This window comes from Elephas maximus, chromosome 6, assembly GCF_024166365.1.
Source record: "Elephas maximus indicus isolate mEleMax1 chromosome 6, mEleMax1 primary haplotype, whole genome shotgun sequence".
Classification (NCBI taxonomy): Eukaryota; Metazoa; Chordata; class Mammalia; order Proboscidea; family Elephantidae; genus Elephas; species Elephas maximus.
The window spans coordinates 39,353,825-39,371,591 of record NC_064824.1 but is presented as its reverse complement, the minus strand read 5'-3'; the positions used below and the strand labels follow the sequence as shown (position 1 = coordinate 39,371,591).

Genomic DNA, 17,767 nt, shown 5'->3' with positions numbered 1-17,767 from the left:
TAAATGCTTTCAAGGCAAAGGTCTTGCTCCTGGACTAAATGAGATGAAGAGATGAAGCCGTAATCCTAGAAGAATCAGTTTCCTCCCTTGCTTTTGCCCTACCGTAGGTTTGGCCCTTTGAAGACACATAACCCCAGGGACATAACGCTGTTCAGCATATGTTTGTTAATAGAATAGCTATAATAGATTATTCTAGGGAAAAGATGCCAAGAGAGTACTAACACACCTTGCTAAAGATTTGCCCTGGTAGCAAATCTCAGCTCATGGCACGCTTCTCAATTCTTTTATTTTATCCTATATTCTAACTAAACTGAAAAACCGCTTTTCTTCTTAGTACTCATACCTTGCCCATTCTCAGTTTCCTGCCATTGTTCATGTTTTTCACTCCACTGGAATGCCCAGCCCACAAATCTCCACATGTTGAAATTATAACCATCCTTCAAGGCCCCATTCAAATCTTTCACAGATGTGCACTTTCCTTCCCCTAAATCTCCAAAAACTCTTCTAGGTTTTTTGTTTCAGCTCACCCTATTTTTTGGCAGAGCTGTATTAAGGCAGAGACTATGTCTTGATTATATCTCTATGCCTTATATGCAGCCCTAATGAGCAAGCTGTTCATTGTAGGATTTCAGTACATATTCTTATGAAGTCTTTTCCCACCAAGGCTTATATAAATAGCACAAACTTGATTAACCAAATGTATATTTAAATTAAAGTGAGGTAAATTGTAATAAGAAGTTATGTTATTTGGCTCAACTCTCCCACTGAAAACAATGAAAAATGCTGAATGGAGCATATCTTTTAAATTGCCTTAAAGAAATTGAAAAGCTGAAAGATAGTGGGGACCTCTAGGGCAATTTTTTGGGGGGGGGGAGGAGAGAACCTGAACCCAGTGGAGTAACCTGAATATCAAAGAAACAAAATTACACCTTTTTTTTTTTTTTTTAGAATATTTGTTTATACTACGCATTTGAGCTTTGATCAATGAATCTAATGGAATGATGAAAAGAGGAACTGCCTGAGGTCTTATAAAAGGATAAAGGAGAACCAGTATCAAGCTTCCCTTTCTCTCATCCCAAGGGACTATAAAGAAGACTGCCTTGGAGTGACAAATAATTTAAGTGAAAAATAAAGGAAAGGGGAAGAACAATCTTGTAACTGAGAAGTTGTAGCACAGCTGTAGCCCTGCTATAGATTTACACCTCATGCAAGTAGAACCTGAGAATTTTAAACTGTTAAATTATTTTGAAGTAATCCCTCACTGGGACTTTTTAGATCCCTTGAGAAAGCTGTGAAACAAAATGAGTATCTTAGAGAACCCCTCGTAACAATATTTCAAAAACAATGATTAACACACAGTCAAAAATAATCAGACACTCAAGGAAACAAAGCAACATGAGTAAGAACCAGCAGAAATGGGCACACATAGATTTCAGATTTTAGAATCACAAGACACAGATTTAAAAACCTGAAGTTTTTGAAGCTTTCTAGGTTTCAAAAAATAAATGAAAGAATTGAAAATATCTGCAGGGAAAAATTATAACAAATGTCATAGTAAATAAATTAAAAAAAAACCTTCTAGAAATAAAAATTATAATAACTAAAATTAAGGAAGCTTAACATTTATCACAATAAAACAAGCAAACAAATAAAATCTGATGTTGTTGAGTTGATTCCAACTGATGGTAACCCCATAGGTTACAGAGTAGAACTGCTCCATAGGGTTTTCTTGGCTGTAATCTTTAAGGAAGCAGATTTCCAGGCCTTTCTTCCACAGTGCCACTAGGTAGGTTCAAGCCATCAACATTTAGGTTAGTAATTGAGGAGATTGAATTAAATATTTGGAAGAGAAATTATTTGGAGTGTAGCTCAGAAAGACAAAAAAAAAAGAAAAGAAAAAATAGAAGAATGTAAAAAATTTGGAGGGTAGGGTAAGAAAATTTAACATAAGTTTTACTGGAGGCTTAGAGGAAGCTATGAGAGAGAATGTAAAGGGGCTATATTTGAAGAAATAATAACATAATCTTTTAAAATATACTAATGACAGTAACCAATAATTTCAAGAAACCCAACAATCCAGGAAGAAAAAATAAAAAGAAATTGACATTAAAAAAAAAAAATATATGGATACATCATGGTAAAACTGTGGAAAACCAAAGGTAATGAGAAAAATATTAAAAGTAGCCAGAGAACAGCAGTTAGACTAATGGGTGACTTTTTGATATACCATAATGGATGACAGACAACAGTAGAGTATCTTTGATGTACTGAAAGAAATAACTGCCAAGTCAAAATTCTATATACAGAGAATACATATTTCTCAGATGATGAAAAATAAAGACATTTTCAAACAAGCAAATAATGAGACAAATTGTCACCACAAGACTCTTACTACTGGAATTTCTCAGAATATGCTTTGAGTAAAAGGAAAAGTGACCTTTGATGAAAGGTCTGAGATGCAGGAAGAAATAAATAGCAAAAAATATGGCAAATATTGGGAAAACGTAAGCCAAATTTGACTCTTTAAAAAAGTATAAATAATTTGTATTGGTATTAAAAAAAGAAAAGAAAGAATTAAAATACCAGCCAGAAATACCAGATACATTGTGAAATGGGATAAATGGATTAAAAATATTCTAAGGTGTCAGGGATTAAATTGTGTCCCCCAAAAATGTGCGTCAACTTGGTTAGGCCATGATGCCCAGTATCGTGTGGTTGCCCTCCATTTTGTGATTTTCCCATGTGTTATAAATTGCAATCTCTGCCTGTGGTTAAAGAGGATTAGGTGGGATGTAATGCCCTTTCTCAGGTCACATCCCTGATCCAATGTAAAGGAAGATTCCCTAGGGTGTGACCTGCACCACCTTTTATCTTACAAGAGATGAAAGGTAAGGGAAGCACTAGAAGGCAGGAGGGATTGGGAAAGCTGGTAATAGGGAACCCAAGGTTGAGAAGGGAGAGTGTTGACATGTCATGCGGTTGTAAACCAATGTCATAAAACAATATGTGTCCTAATTGTTTAATTAGAAACTAGTTTGTTCTGTAAACCTTTATTTAAAGTACAATTTAAAAAAAAAAAAAAAGGGGGAAAGGGAAGGGGACCTTATACCACCAAGAAAGCAGCACTGGGTTCAGAGCACATCCTTTGGACCAGGGGTTCCTGCACGGAGACGCTCCTAATCAGGAGGTTGATGACAAGGAATTTCCTCCAGAGCCGACAGAGAGAAAAAGCCTTCCCTTGGAGCCCATGTCCTGAATTTGAACTTCTAGCCTACTAGACTGTGAGAAAATAAGTTTCTCTTTGTTAAAGCCATCCACTTGTAGTATTTCTGTTATAGCAGCACTAGGTAACTAAGGGTGATAGTGATAGTAGATGGTTGGTTGCTTTTTTTTTTTTTTAAATTGTGGTTTAAGTGAAAGTTTACAGCCCAAGTTAGCTTCTCATACAAAAATTTATGCACACATTGTTACATGACCCTAGTTTCTCTCCCTGTAATGTGACAGCACACTACTCCTTTCCACCCTGGATATCCTGTATCCATTCAACCAGCTCCTGTCCCTTTCTGCCTTCTCATCTCACCTCCAGACAGGAGCTGCCCATTTGGTCTCATGTATCTATTTGAACTAAGAAGCACACTCTTCACAAGTATCATTTTATGTCTTATATTCCAGTATAACTTTTGTCTAAAGAGTTGACTTCAGGAATGGTTTTAGCTCTGGGTTAACAGAGTCTGGGGGCCATGTCTTCCAGAATTCCTCCCGTCTCAGACTATTAAATCTGTTTGTTTTTTTTTTTAACTAGAACTTGAGTTCTGTACCCCACTGTTCTCCTGCTCTGTCAGGGACTCTCTGCTGTGTTCCCTGTCAGGGCAGTCATTGGTGGTAGCTGGGCACCATCTAGTTCTTCTGGTCTCAGGTTGATGTAGTCTGTCGTTAATATTTTCCTTGTGTCTTTGGTGTTCTTCACTCTCCTTTGCTGTAGGTGGGTTGGAACCAATTGATGCATCTTAGATCGCCACTCCCTAGCTTTTAAGACCCCAGACCCCACTTGGCTTGTTACTTTTTAATATCCTTAGTAAAAAAGAAAAACAGGATGTTGGCAATTCTATGAGAGTTCTCCTTTTCCTTCAATAGGTCACTGACATCCCAAAGACCACGAAGCTCTAATCTCTATGAGTAAAGTGATTCTGTGTCTATTTTCAGGGTAAGTTTGCTTTTGATAAAAATATGACTTGGTATGAACTGAAGGAACACCAGCGAGAAAGAAAGGTAGCAAACATGGAATAAATGTTGGTTTAAAAGTGAAAATGGTAAGAATATGAGCCAAGGGAAGAAGATGGGGTCTCCAGGAAAATAGATATGGATATGCAAGAGGCTACATTTACAGCCTCAAATGAATGAACGGCTTCATGTTCAGTATTCAGTGCACAACATTTTATGCTGCCTAAAAAAAAAAAAAATTTTTATAGATAACACATTTCTTTTTTTTAAGAGGTTGTGCATGGCGTGTACCTTGAATTAATATTTTTTCTTTTCTACAAATGTCTGAATAAATTTAAGTGCAAAACTAATACAGTATAACACTATATTATCATTATAATATATTGTGTAGTACGGAATCTATATTCCACATATTTTAACAAAGTCTATTATAACAGAGCATAGTAATTATTTTATGGCTCTTACATATTTTTTGTTTTTATTAACTAATTTAATTTCTTGGAGCCCTAGTGGTGCAGTGGTTAAGAGCTCAGCTGCTAACCAAAAGGTTGGCAGTTCAAATCTACCAGCCACTGCTTGGAAAACTATTGAGCAGTTCTGCTCTGTCCTATATGGTTGCTATAGGATTGCTGTGAGTGGCAATCAACTTGACAGCACCAGGTAATTTCATTTTTTATTAATTCTGTTGGCAGAGATCACCATCCCCATTCTGCAGATGAGGATTCTGGAGCTCAAAAAAGTCAAGCAACTTTGTCGTCTAGTAAATGGCAAAACTGGAATTAAGTCCCCTGTGGTTGGACTTCAAAGCTCTGTTCTTAGCTACTTCGTCTGAAGCATTAACATTAAAAGATCATTTGTGTAAAGAATAAAATGCCATTTAGTCTTTTAAACCACATTCTGCATTAACTCAGGCAGTTCCTACTGATCCCTTGGAGGAAAGGATAGACATTTTTCCCGAAGCACAATGAACAACACCAGGACATGTGTAAGTGGGTGCAAGGGAAATTCAGAAACTTGAGCATAAATCTCTTTCACAATAAAACCACAGCATCTTTAATCAAGGCCTGGCAATCATCGGATCGTTTCTCTGAGACTGGAATTGGTAAATGTGGGCTATCCCACTAGGCCTTTAATACTTGGTTAGAAATGAATCCAAGAAGTTGACTAGCAAGACAATTCATGCAGTACAAACAGGAATCTGTAATTCTCTTCCCCATTACCACAAAACACAGTTACTTCCTGCCTGCCTGAACTCACTTTGAAGACTGAGCGCCTGGGACAAACCATAATACCACGGAAAACAACGCCTGAAGTAATAAATAAATAGGGACTGCCAATAAATGTTAACCAGTTTCTCCTAAAAGTAAAATCTATTGTCAATTTTCAACAATTCCTAAGGTTGAACAGGATGAATGCAATGAGTGAGCGAATGGACTTGCAAAGTTTGCCTACAAGTTAAATGGAGCTTTCTCTCACCTAGATAAAATTAAGGAGCTGATAAGTACATCTCCTAGTACCAGGTGATTAAAACAATAAAATAAAAATAAATCAAATGCTTTAATTTGGAATCCAATCTCTCCCATTCTCCCAGCACATTCTCTCCAGTGGAATTCCTCTCAGCAGGACGAAAATCATCTTCTCAGCAGCAAAACTTAGCAACGCAAGAGACTTTCGTCCATTTCCTGGCTTCTGCTTTAGAACTCGTTCAAAGGAAAGACCAAGGGGCCTGCCAGTGGATGGGAGTTGTTTTGTGCCTTGCCCTTAAGGGTACTTTATTTTTCTTAAAAAGATTATCTCAACCTCACTGTAGCCAAAAAATCAAAACAAAACAAAACCCTAAAACAAATTTTCTGAGGCAGTTTAAAAATACAAATGACAGAGATATAGTTTTTATTTATTCATAATTAGTTTACAGATTGGACCACACCAAGACTCCAAAATCAGCAAGCCACTTTGGGATAAAGGCTATTGCAATTATCAGGAGCAAGCCAAATGTTACCTTTTGTTCTTATTAAAATCTTCTTTAAAAAAACATCTCCTAGCAAATGATTTTCTACTTCCTATTTAAAGAGGATTACATAGCAAATACAACTACTGGCTGGAGAGCAAAGAACTTTCCATTGTTTTATTACCTGCCAAATATAAATTAGTTCACTGTGCTTAACCCCTGCCAGGAACCCCTTTTCTTGCCGCCCCTCAAGCCAAAGCGGTATGGCAGTTCTGTTTCTACCCCGAGCCCTTTTTAAACAGGAGACTGTCTGACATGCTCCCTGTCCACTGTCTCCTACATCATGTGGCGGCTCTGCTGTTTGGACAGCAAGGTTCTGAGCTTGAATTACCCCAGTAACTAACTCCGAATTGCTCCTACTACCACTGTCAAATCTCTAGGCATATGTGAGTCCCTCCTCCAGGTACAATGGAGATATCCTACAAATTTTACTTTGAAATAACTACAGGATACAGAAATTGCATTAGCTCCATTAGATGGAGTCATGAGAAATATTTGAAAAGGTTAGCTGAATACAGTGAATGTCACACTTAGACTAAGATAAAAAATCACTTTATTAACTTAGAGTGTTTCCTCATTGGTAACACCCTATATTAAGGTGCCATTTATAAACAGTTTATTATTATTTATTAATGTGTGAAGCACTTTATAGCATGCTAGATAACAACTTAAATTCATGTATTAAAGATGCACACACATGGTTTAATACGATTTACGTCTTATAATATTCTTTAAAACAGCTTCCCATAGCATCATCCTTTAAGCATTTATTACTAATGCATTTTATAACATATTTTATAACACATTATTTGAGCAAGTCGCCTCACTTAGTGATCATTTCATAAATAAGAATCAAGCATTTATAAATGGGACCTTAATTTAAAGTGTTACCTTCCCATTACTAGACAGCTGCTCACCATTCATCTCATTTTGTGATTATTCTCCAAATGCAGCACTTAATAAAACAGACACTAAGTTCTATTTTTCCTCCATCTGATTAAAAGTTTATTGAGTCATTTCCTCCATCTGCTTTCAGACTTTGGTAGCTGGGAAGTTTCAGTGTGATTTCTGGTGAAACCAAACTTTAATTCCACAATATTTCTGAAAAGACGATAGCAGTAGACGCAAAGAACTACCTACCATATTAGACAGAGCCTGTTGCTTGGATTCTTTGTAAAATTCAATTTTTTGACTAGAAAGAACAATCCAGGTGGTAGCCCAGTTTTTCCTTAGGGAAAAAGAAAAAAGGATATCAGTTGAAGAAAGCATTCATACATATGATATAAGCAACATTTGGAAGGAGTAGATACCATCTTCTTTATTTGTAACTGGCCTTCCAAAAAGTCTTCTCTTTATTAAAATTTATAGATGGTATGGAATCAACTACTAAAAATTCTATTTTTATGTATCCACAACACCAATAAAGAGCCTATGTTTCTATAAGAACCAAACCCATCACCGTTGAGTCATGCCAACTCATAGTGACCCCTATCCAAACCAAAACCCACTGCCTTTGAGTCGATTCCGACTCATAGCAACCCTATAGGACAGAGTAGAACTGCCCTGTAGAGTCTCCAAGGAGCGCCTGGCAGATTTGAACTGCCGACCTCTTGGTTAGCAGCCGTAGCACTTAACCACTACACTACCAGGGTTTCCGACTGACCCTATAGGAAAGAGTAAAATTGACCTACAGGGTTTCCAAGGAGCGATTGGTGAATTTGAACCGTGTTCTTTTTGATTTGCAGTTGAGCCCTTAACCATTTTGCCACCAGGGCTCCTATGTTTCTATAGCAAGTCAAACATAAAACAAAACAAAACAAAACAAAAAACGCAGAGTAAAATATTAATCAGGACCTCTTCCTCCATTGTTACTTCTGTTCATTGGTTTAGTATATTTCAGAGTCTGAATAACTCACCAGCTAATGTGTCATTGCTTAGTTCAAAATATTTTTTAGAGTTGAATTTCACTAGAAATCAAAGAAATGCAAACAAAAACAATGAAATCCTTTTTGTCTCTTTGTCAAATTTTCTAGGATTAAAAGGAATGGTAATAATTAGAGTTAGTGAGAGTGTAGAGGAATAGATTCTCTCATTCACTATTGATGAAAGTGTAAACTGGTACATTTTTGGAGTATAATTTGACAATACATTTTAACAAAAAATTTTGATAATGTGTATATCCTTTGACCAAGAAGTCCATTTCTATGAATTTAAATTTATCCTAAAGAAATAATCTCAAAAATGCACAAGAATGAAGTATACCATTATTTCTAATCCTGCACCAAAGATAGCATAAGATAGGAGGTTGGTTCAGTAAATTGCATACCGTAAGTTCATAAAATGGAACAATGAAACCCTTGCTGTAGAAGAATACTGACAGAAAGATTTCAATGCGGACTATAATACAAGAGTTCGGCTGCTAACCAAAAGGTTGGCAGTTTAAATCCACCAGCTGCTCCTCGGAAACCGTATGGGGCCGTTCTACTCTGTCCTATAGGGTTGCTATGAGTCGGATTGGTCTGATGGCATCGGACTTTTTGGTTTTGTTTGTCACCCATCCCGGCCCCTTCTGGTAATTAATTTCCACTGAACAGGAGGCCAAGTGTCACTTTCTCCAATATGCCTTCCATGACCTCCTACGTAAAAAACGTAATAATTAAAAAAAATATTGTAAGTAGTTCATCTTTATCTCTCGCACTGGAAAATAGTCCCCAAAATTATAAATTTCATCTTCACAGATGTATTCCCAATGCCTAGTGCAGGGCTTTGGACAGAGTAGGCACTAAAGTACATATTTATTGAGTCAATAAGTGACTCTAGGCAAGGGGGAAAATGGCTGGATATAACAATAGGTAAATCAGGTGGTGGAATCATGGCTCTTGTTTTTCCTTTGCATTTCTTGGTGGTTGTAGAATTTCCTGCATTGAGCATGTATTATTTCTGTACGAAGAATATGTGTATATTTATGTCATGATGAATAATCTTTTTTAAAATGATTAAAACATTAAGAATATTAACATGCATCATTTTCTACCCATTATATATCGTATTGCCACAGATTGCGAAGTGTAGAGTCAGAGAAAAAGACGGACACCCTCAATTAGACGGACTAACACCGTGGCTGTAATAATGAACTCAAACATAGCAACCATTGTGAGGATGGCACTGGACTGGGCAACTTTTCATTCTGTTCATAAAGTTGCTATGAGTAGGAGCCAGCTAACAACAACACTCATTTCAAAATAGTTGAATTCAGTTTACAAAAGTGGTAAAAAAAAAAAAAAAAAAAAAAAGTTTACAGAAAGGCTTTATCCTGGTCAATAGAAAACTACACAAATATATGTTAAGAATGTTATTCAAGACCTTTTTGTAATTTATTTTCATTTGCTTCTTAGAATCTAAGGACTTGACTGAAAAAAGGACAGTCTTGATTCAATAAGATTAATATTTACAAAAAGAATTAGGCTGTTCTTACATGCATGAAGTTTTCTTAATGATACACTATTGTGTTAAAAAAGAACCACAGCAAACAGAATGAGTATTTTTCCCACTTATCTTCAAATGAAGAGTCACTTTTTCAATCAAATGATGAAGGAGATGGAAAAAAAAAAAAAAACAGAACAAAAAATCGCATAGGAGTTTTCCACCCTTTGTTCTGGTGCCAATTTCTCCAGCAGAAACAAGGTTAAATGAAGCAGCTGTCTATTCGTGCAGGTTGTAATTTTACCGAAAAAAAAAAAAAAAAACCCATTGCCGTTGAGTCAATCCCAACTCGTTGCAACCCTATAGGACAAAGTAGAACTGCCTCATGGGGTTTCCAAGGAGTGGCTGTTGAATTCAAACTCCCAACCCTTTGGTTAGCAGCTGAATGCTTAAGGTCATAATATTAGATGGCCCCAACTAGAGAAATGAAGGAAACATTGGAAGGACTGCTGGACTGGACTGGGTATCTTTTCTCACCACCTTTATTTTGCTGGCATGTGGTCAGGGAGTATGGAACGACCTCACAGTGATGAAACCCATATTTAACCTGACTGTTATATTTCCCACTATATTTTTAATCTTCTGGCAGGGAGATATAATACTTTATTTGCTTCCTGTCTGTAGTAAGCCTTGGATAAATGGTTCTGATCTGAATCTCTTTCAGATGTTGATCATTTATAGAACTTGTTGGCATTACTCTCCATTTCCTTAAACTTGGCACTGGAACTGGCTAGAATTGGAGTTGCATGAAAGCCAATTACTGCATTTTTTTTTCCTCAAATAACATGTCCACGTAAATAGTGCATCCACGCATACAACGCGCACAATGCGCCTAGGAAAATAATGCATGAGGGGGTTTTGGGGTTGACGAAAAAAATGTATAATGTGTGTTATTATATAAAAATATAGTATCTCGTGGTTCTCTATTAGGACTTTGAACTTCTATGAATTGTTTCCTGTTAGGTGAAATCAGATGAATGAGCTGAAGAGGTAGGCACTTCAGGTCTTGGATACCTTACATACAGTGCTATTTGGCCTTGAATTTATAGACTACGCTGTCTTAATTGTATTAGAATAAAAGTGAAGATTTTTCCAAAGTTTGAATTCTATTGTTTGAAAATAATTTTATTTCAAAATGAAGAATAAAATGCTGCCGACAACCTTCAGATGGCTTTCATTTCGTTTTTTTTTCCATGATCTCTTTTAAAATAACAATTAGCATAAGTTATTTTGAGTATTTAGATTAAGTTTGAGAGATTCCTGGGTGGCACAAAAGGTTTACTTACGCTCAACTGCCAACCTAAAGGTAGGGGATTCAAACCCACACAGCTGTAGTGTAGAAGTTAGGCCTGCCAATCTACTTCTGTTAAGATTACAGCCAGGAAAACCCTATGGAGCAGTTCTGCTCTGTAACGCATGGGGTCGCCGTGAGTTGGAATCAACTCGATGGCGACTAACAACAGAGTAAGTTTGAGTACCCAGTTTTTTACCAAAAAAAAAAAAAAAAAAAAAGATGAAGGTACTAATATCTCCATTTACTAATGTGGAACACAAGAATTTAGGTGACTCACTGAATGGCACGCACTTGGATTTAGAGTCAAACTCAGTTTCTCTGACTCCAAAGCCTGTAATCCCTTCACTACATTACTCTTTAAAGATTAGGCAGCAACACTCACGGTTAAAGAAATTGTCAGTGTCGTATTTTGACACAGTTTTGGTTTCCCTCTAATTCTCAGATTATAAAGGCCAGCGTGCACAGGTTGTGCCAAGACATCAGCCATGCGGGCTTCCTTATTAACTATTTTATCTGCTCCCTTTACTAGAAGGATCAGAGGCCCACGCCCAAACTCTCTTCCTTTAGAAGTCACACTGATTCAACTGTGTAAGAGGATGTGGCATTCAATTCCTCATTAGGAACCACACACAACATGGCCCCACATTTTCCATATGTATTTTTTTCTAGAAGAAGTGGGCATGTGTGCTTTTAACAATGCTGGCCCTTCTGTCTCTTTCCTGCCAGAGATTATTCTGGTCTGTGGTTGGCAAACTCATCTGCATTTAGTAAGGAACAACAACAACACAAAACAGAAGGGAATTGAATGCCTCTAGTCTGGAAGGAGCTGAGACTCAGTTTAACAAATCAACTTTTAGCCTGTGACTTAAGTCTGAACACTCCTTTCTGAATAGACTTCTCTAGAAACTTGACCATTTTTCCTTACAAGCTCTGTCCAGTCCGCTGCCTATTCTGATGTCCTTAGGTCCATTGTGTTGCCCCTAGTTCTTAGGGCTACAAAGGAACAGATTTCTCATCCAGTTACTCTAACACAGTGGAACTCTTGGAAGTCATTGTCGGCTTTGGAGAGAGTTTGAAAAGTGAAGGGTCAATTGGCAAGATTTTGCCCTAACTTGAACCTTTAATGATTTCCATATGCAACTAAATCATTATAAGTGACTGCCCTTCGATAAACTGGGAGACAGCTCAGGAAATGGGTAACTCCTGCAAGCTTAAGGGGCTTAGCCAGGACAGGTGAGCCTGGCAGTTTCTAAGGAATCTTTTAAATAGACCTTTATAGGTGCGTGTAGTTTTTAGAGTGGAAAGAAATCCCTTCTCCTCTCCTAACTCCTCCACATTGATAGATACCATTCCTATCCTCTTAGAGCTTTTCCAGTACTTGGCACAGTGCTCATTAAAGGGTGTTTGATTAAAAGAATATATGGGCTGTCAAATTTCAAGAGAGGTCACCTGATTGTTACAGATAACGATCCGGCGAGAGATTGATGTCTGTGACTCAGCTCAGGAAACAGATTTCTTAAAAAAAAAAAAAACATGTTCCTGCTCTGTGCTTGCTCTTATTAATTTACTAACAGGTGACACATCCACCTCCTGCATTTCTCTTCTGTTCTTACTTCCCTAGTGATCACACATGTCGTTCCTATCCTTTTAGTCTTAAATGTGTAAAACGTCTAGTTTATGATATTTTTTCTAATTAATAATTCTAGTGGCTGATCCTGAGCTCCTTCCAGAGGTCTTCCTGACTTTTCGGACATGTGTCAATGATATGAGCTATCATGCATGCATCGACCCCCACTATGTGCCAGATATTGCACCCAGCATTTTTTTAATGAATCATGTGTTTTCATTGCTTCACTGGTCACAAGTATCTCTTGAATGTCTACCACATGCCAGGCACAATTCTAAGGGGTGAGTATATAAAGGTAAACAAGAGAGACCTCGAGGAATTGACTTCTAATGGTGGAATACAGACAACATGTAAACAAAAAGCCTCCAAGCTACTCTGATTGGTGGGTGATACTCCCTTATTATAGGAGAGAATACTGAAGCCTAGCGAGGTTGCATCCTACCCCAGAGCATACAAGTCATAAAAAGGGAATCCAGGCCAAGCCTCCTGGACGCTGAAGTCCATGTTCATTTCACTGTTTCAGTTGTCTCTAGAGCAGGTGACATTCAACTCTTTCTTTATTAATAAATTTGCAATTACATATTGAACGTGTTTTATGTAGAGACTCAAGAAAGGCTGAAGGGAAGGAGATAGAGACTTTGTTGTCAAAGCTGTGCTAGAATCTCTGTCTCATTGGAGCAAGGCCACTTGTTAGCCTGCCCAGCCTGCTTTGCAATTCTGACCAGCAATCCCTTTTATCTCTGCCATCCATGCCTACCAGGTAAATTCACCCATTTGTGGGAGCCAAAAGCTGCAAAATTCCAGCATCTTAACTTTGAGAGCAGTGTTCTCTGTTTTTCCACACAAATCCGCTGCCGTTGAGTTGATTCCAACTCATAGCCACCCTATAGGAAGTAGTAGAACTGCCCTGTGTGGTTTTAAAGAAGAAGCTGGTGGATTCAAATGGCTGACATTTTGGTTAGCAGCTGAGCTCTTAACCGTTTTGCCACCAGGGTTCCATTTTTTTTCTTTAATCTTTGGACACAAACAAAAATCACATCTAAGAAAAGAAAGGTGTGAAAACCCTTTGGAGAACAGTTCTACCCTGACAAACATGAGGTCTCCTGAGTCAGAGTTGATTCAATGACAACTGGAAAAAAACAAAACAAAAACTACAATTGGGAAGGAAGAAGAAGTAAATTCATACGAAGATAATTAATTTCACTTTATGCGATTGATGGGGATATTTTATCCAAGGGAAACATCTCACAGAACTTCCCTAAAACAAATCCTAAATTGTGAAGGTGGAAAGTGCAAAAAAGATGCAACATGGCCAAACACTGTTTGCATTCTCCAAAATGGACACCTGATGGCAGCACATAATAACAGCAACTTTGACTGTAGCTGCTTGTCTGGAGAATGCTTGATGGAAAATGGTCCTTAAAATACTCATTACCATTATACGAATCTATTAGCTTGAGCTCTAGGTTTAACACATTCATTTGCTCTAACATCAAAGCTTTATAGCCTACACTCACCCCTTCTATACTCACCTATACCTCCTTTAGGCAATGATAGGATGGCAAACCAAAAAGTCAGAGGGAAGTATATATGAGATTACTTTGGAAATTTCAGAGCTTTTCTTTGGGCCACCTGTCTTTGTTATCTGACTTGGTCATGCTGTCTTGGACTCAATTCCACACCAGTGGCAGGACTGAAAGTGTCCTGACTGATTTACTGCTAAATCACTCAGACACTGTTAAAAGTTCTGACTCCTTGTCAAGCTGGGTGGCCTAGGAACTCATTTCTTCTCTTCCATTCTAAGCTTCCTGTAAGTTGCCACTGTTAAAAGGTGGGTCAACGAGACACTGAGGTATACATACACCCATCTGTCTCCATATTGCATAATGTAAAAGCTTTCTAAAGACAAAGCATTTGCAGATGATGGGAATTTTAACAGAGCATATGATGAAAATCATAAAGCTAAAGTAACCCTTCAAAAATCAACTTCTGTACGCTGTACTCTCAAAATTTTCCTCCTAGTCCCCAGGAGTAAATTACAAAAATAAAGACAGGCAGGCTAGGCCTACAAGACTTGATTTTGATCCTAAGCACAAAGTGCTGAAGAAAAAATAAGTTCATATTAGGATGGTTTCTTGGTATCATATTCTAAAAAAAAAGTGCACACTAAGTAAGAATTGTTAAAAAAAAAAACCCTCAACTATCCACACCCACCATATATATATATATATATATATACACACACTTACATATGTACATATATATATTGTCATTAACTGCTATGAAGTCAGCCCTTTGACTTGTGGCAATGCCATGCACAATGAACAAAATATTGCCCAGTCCTGCGCTATACCCATGATCTGTTGGGGATTGGACTGTTGTGATCCACAGGGTATTTATTTGTTAATTCTTGGAAGTAGATTGCCAGGCCTTTCTTTCTAGTCTGTCTTAGCCTGGAAGCTCTCTGAAGTTTATCTGCCACAGAAATACCTGTGGCACAATTTCCAGTATTACAACGACATAGAAGCCACCAGAGTATGATAAACTGACAAACAGGTGGTGGTTATTAATACTACTTATTATTAATGCAGTAAAAAAAAAAAAAATTAAGTTATAAAGGCATTTGATAAGTGGTAAAAAAAAAAAAAAAAGACCATCCACAATTTTTTTTTAAAAAAGTACAAATTATAGGAACTATAGTCTATTATTTAATAGTTATAAAATTATCACTGGGACAAATTATCATTGGCTATTTCAAGGCTATGACTAAACTGATCATTTTTTTGCTAATGACAAAAGCATACAGAGTTTTAGTAAGCAATATAGCAATGACAATAAGTTTTGTTAAACAATGGCATAGAAAAATAGGAGATGACACAAATAACCCATATAAGAAATGAAATGGGGGACATTACAACAGACTCAACTGAAATAAAAAAGTCTTGTAACAGAGCATTATGAAAAACTATACTCCAACAAATTTGAAAACCTAGAAGAAATGGACAAATTTCTAGAAACACACTACCTACCCAAGCTAATACAAAATGATGTTGAAAATATGACCAGACCCATAACAAGAGAAAAGATTTAAAAAGTGATTAAAAAAAAGTCCTAACAACAACAAAAAAAACCCTGGCCCAAATAGCTTCACTAGAGAATTCTACCAAACATTCAGAGAAGAGCTTACACTAGTACTACTCAAACTGTTTTAGAACATAGAAAAGGAAGGAATACTTCTGAATTCATTCTATGAAGCCAGCAAAACCCTGATACCAAAACCAGACAAAAAGACCCCAAAAAGAAAAATTACAGCCCAGTATTTCTCATGAATATAGATGAAAAAAATTTCAACAAAATTCTAGTGAATAGAATTCAGCGTCATATCAAAAAAATTATACACCATGACCAGTAGGATTCACACCAGGTATGCAAGGATGGCTCAACATTAGAAAATCAATCAACGTAATCCACCACAAAAATAAAAAGGAAAGAAAAGAATCACATGATCATCTCAATCGATGCAGAAAAGGTGTTTGACAAAGTCCAACACCCATTCCTGATAAAAACTCTCAATAAAATAGGTACAGATGGGAAATTTCCCAACATAATAAAGGGTATCTATGTAAAACCAACAGCCAACATCATTTTTAATGGAGAGAGGCTGAAAACAGGAACAAGACAAGGAAGCCTTTTATCACCATTCCTGTTTAACACTGGACTGGAAGTCCTACCTAGAGCAATAAGACAAGAAAAAGAAATAAAAAGCATCCAAACTGGTAATAAAGACGTTAAACTGTCTGTATCTGCAGATAAAATGATACTATACAAAGAAAACCCAAAAGACTCCATGAAAAAACTACTGAAAATAATAGAAAGATTCAGCACAGTAGCAGGATATGAGACAAATATACAAAAATCTGTTGGATTCCTATACACCAATGAAGAGAATGATGAAAAGAAAATCAGGAAAACAATACCATTTATAATAGCCCCTAAAAAGATAAAATACTTAGGAATAAATCTAACCCAGGATATGAAAGACTATACAAAGAAAACAAGAAAACAAAAGACATCTACATAAACAAAAAAACATACATGGTTGTGGATAGGTAGACTCAAAATTTTGAAAATGACAATTCTACCCAAAGCAATTTACAAATACAATGCAATCCTGATCCAAATACCAACCACATTCTTTAAAGAGATGGTAAAACTAATCAATAACTTTATATGGAAAGGGAAGAAGCCCTGGATAAGTAAAGTACTATTGAAGAAGAAGAACAAAGTAGGAGGACTCCCATCACCTGACCTCAGAACCTACTATACAGATACAATAGTCAAAACAGGCTGGTACTGGTACAACAGCAGATACATTGAGCAATGGAACAGAACTGAGAACCCTAATATAAATCCATCCACCTATAGTCATCTGATCTTGGACAAGTGCCCAAAGCCAATCAGATGGGGAAAAGACAGACAGTCTTTTTAACAAATGGTGCTGGCAAAGCTGGATGTCCATCTGCAAAAAAAAAGAAAGAAAAGAAACAGGACCCATACCTCACACCACACACAAAAACTAATACAAAATGGGTCAAAGACCTAAATATAAAGCCAAAAGCTATAAAGCTCATAGAAGAAAAAATAGGATCAGCGCTAGAGGCCCTAATACACAGCATGAACAGGATAAAAACCATAACCAACAACACACAAACTCCAGCAGATAAGCTAGGTAACTGGGATCTCCTAAAAATTAAACACTTAATGCTCATCAAAAGACTTCACCAAAAAAGTAAAAAGAGAGCCCACAGACTGGGAAAAAAATTTTGGCTATTACAAATCAGACATTATCAATTCAGGTCTAATTTATAAAATCTACAGGAAAATCAAACACCTCTACAACAAAAAGACAAATAATCCAATTAAAAAATGGGCTAAGGAATGTCTTCACCAAAGACACAGATAAATGAGGAAATGCTCATGGTCACTAGCCTTTAGAGAAATGCAAATAAAACCACAATGAGATACCATTTCACTCTGGCGTTAATGGCACGAACAAAAAAAACAGGAAATAACAAATTTTGGAGAGGTTTCGGGGAGATCGAAACTCTTATGCACTGCTGGTGGGAATGCAAAA

The 17,767-nt window shown here is 36.9% G+C and overlaps 1 protein-coding gene across 1 annotated transcript in view; it reads right to left on the bottom strand.

Annotated features, from left to right (window-relative positions):
• The window catches only part of ARHGAP15 (Rho GTPase activating protein 15), a 710,489-nt gene that overhangs the window by 589,445 nt on the left and 103,277 nt on the right, over positions 1-17,767 (bottom strand). The window contains exon 5 of the mRNA XM_049887125.1: positions 7,370-7,457. Coding sequence (XP_049743082.1) covers positions 7,370-7,457 — 88 coding nt within the window. The remainder of the gene's footprint in view (positions 1-7,369; positions 7,458-17,767) is intronic.